Raw genomic sequence first — 2603 nt, forward strand, 5'->3', positions numbered from 1 at the left:
AGGACAGTTCTGTGTAGCACTAGACATATCCAGATATGCTAGTCTTGTCCATCCTACTCCTGAACCACAAGCTTGAGCTAGTTCCAGCTCCTCCACATCACAATACATGTATTTCCATCCATCTCCTTTGCCTATTATATTATAATATCCTGATGAACTCTCTGGCCAATAATTCTTAATATCCTCACAAGATAAAGTAGCTGCTGCCTGACAAGAGGATGATTCGTCATCATTAGCTAATATAATATACAGTACAGGTCATTATAATGAAGATATTGTACTAATGATTACCTGAAGATATGTTAAAGCAGTGGAGTAGGACAATACACAAGAGAACTGGTCTTAACATTTTAAAGAAAGAAGATATCAACTATACCGTATCCCAACTGAGTTTGGGCCAGAAGTAGGGCTATGTAAATTATGGCTTCAGTTTTTGGCCTAATATGCTTTTAGGTGCAGCCCAAATTCCATCCAATTATGCTTTGAAATGAATCCAATTACGCTCATTATATGCTCATATATCAACTGTCAAGTTACACATATGTGTACTGCATTTGTTATAATTGTATTTTGTAATAATGCCAGAATCTAAAAATGTTTCTAGTGACTTTCAGTCACTGGAAAATAGGATAGTTTAAGTCATTGGACTCACCACACTTGCATAGGTGGGTACTAGCAGTTGGCTTGTTGTACTAGTACTTGTACTATTGCCATATTGAATTGAAGTTATGTGGTCAGGGGCATAGGGCCAGAAATTTTTGACCCATTATGCTCTAATTACATGTATATGCCAGTATAATAACTTGCTCTATTATCCTCCAAATTATGCTAACATAATTTGCCTAGCACTAACCAGAAGTGGAAACAGCTCCATGGAATTTGAAAAATACAGCCACTTGACATGTAATAGAGTTGACACACATTATACAATTAAACAATAATGAAATAGGTGGTAATGGCTAATCAGGATGTTCTGGAATCATGCCGTTACATATAAGTTGTAATGCACAAATGTTTACTGAGTTGCTGTACTGCTGTTGTTACCTACTATATTGCTTTATAGCCAATATATAGATTCATTATATCATATAACATTAGTTCTAATATCCAAAAACAATACTTACAACAATAAAAGTAGCCAAAACATAGCACAAATACAACATGTAAAGGTAACAGCATATTAGCATATTGTTCTAAGCTAGCAACTAATGGGCTCTACTACACACAAGCAGGCTTAACTACTTAACATAGATCTCATAAAAGCTAACAGGAGTGTCTTCATCATGCATAGCATGACCACCTCCACAGACCCTCAACTCAATATAGTCAGTAGTGGTATTGCTACCATAGTCTCTGTGAAACCATGGGATACCAGTAACATTACAACAAGGTGATTCAAGAGAACCACAACCTTGACCATCCCAGAGTGGATCAGATGTGTAGAGAATTTGAGAATAACCAGATGAATTATAACCAGACTCACAAAAATAATGGTTTCCTACAAAAGATGGGAATGTTTCATTGCTTCCTGTTGAACATGGACACAAGTATTGTGGATTATTGTTATAAGTGGTCATTAAACCATTTGCTAGTGTCCAGACATGTTGACGAGGAGACCCACGAGTGATACTAACACCATTAACATAATAAGAATTGATATTATTTACTCCATCAATACCATTAGGTGTTCCATACTGATATCCTGTTACTCTACCACATATCTGAGAATAACTGATACCATTAGATGGGAACTGAACTGATACACACCCAGCACTGCTGCTATTTCTACCACAAGCTCTAACTGCTTCTGACTGGTACAGTCTAAACCCAGAAGGACAGTTCTGTGTAGCATTAGACGTATCCAGATATGCTAGTCTTGTCCATCCTCCTCCTGAACCACAAGGCTCTGGTAATAAATTTGTCTCAAGAGGAATAACACTAGAAGAGGGAGTACTCAGGGAAACTGAACTAAACTCAGTTGGATAGGCAAATGAAGTGCTAAATAACACAGTACTGGTTAAAAGAACTGAGCTAGTCTCTGTAGATTCACTGCTGGTTAATACAGTCTCTGTTAGTAGACTGCTAGTAGAAAGTGTCTCAGTTGGTTGAACAGTGGAAAAGCTGTCTATGAATTCACTGCTGGTTAATACAGTTTCTATTGGTAGACTAATGGTAAAAAGTATCTCAGTTGGTTGGACAGTGGAGAAGCTGTCTATGAATTCACTGCTGGTTAATACAGTTTCTATTGGTAGACTACTGGTAGAGAGTATCTCAGTTGGTTGGACAGTGGAGGAGCTGTCTGTCAATTCACTGCTGGTTAATACAGTTTCTATTGGTAGACTACTGGTAGAAAGTATCTCAGTTGGTTGAACAGTGGAGGAGCTGTCTGTCAATTCACTGCTGGTTAATACAGTTTCTATTGGTAGACTACTGGTAGAAAGTATCTCAGTTGGTTGGACAGTGGAGAAGCTGTCTATGAATTCACTGCTGGTTAATACAGTTTCTATTGGTAGACTACTGGTAAAAAGTATCTTAGTTGGTTGGACAGTGGAGAAGCTGTCTATGATTCACTGCTGCTTAATACAGTTTCTATTGGTAGACTA

General features: G+C 37.6%; 1 protein-coding gene across 1 annotated transcript; it reads right to left on the bottom strand.

Annotated features, from left to right (window-relative positions):
* Window positions 1–1954: 1954 nt before the first annotated feature.
* On the bottom strand, window positions 1955–2560 carry LOC105315730 (hepatitis A virus cellular receptor 1-like; the record flags this gene model as incomplete). The annotated part of the gene is made up of 1 exon (XM_011410468.1): window positions 1955–2560. A coding segment is annotated over one exon (606 nt), but the record flags the coding sequence as incomplete, so codon positions are not given.
* Window positions 2561–2603: the final 43 nt, after the last annotated feature.

Source organism: Amphimedon queenslandica, unplaced genomic scaffold (assembly GCF_000090795.2).
Source record: "Amphimedon queenslandica unplaced genomic scaffold, v1.1 AMPQUscaffold_8519_Cont19537, whole genome shotgun sequence".
In the NCBI taxonomy this organism is placed as follows: Eukaryota; Metazoa; Porifera; class Demospongiae; order Haplosclerida; family Niphatidae; genus Amphimedon; species Amphimedon queenslandica.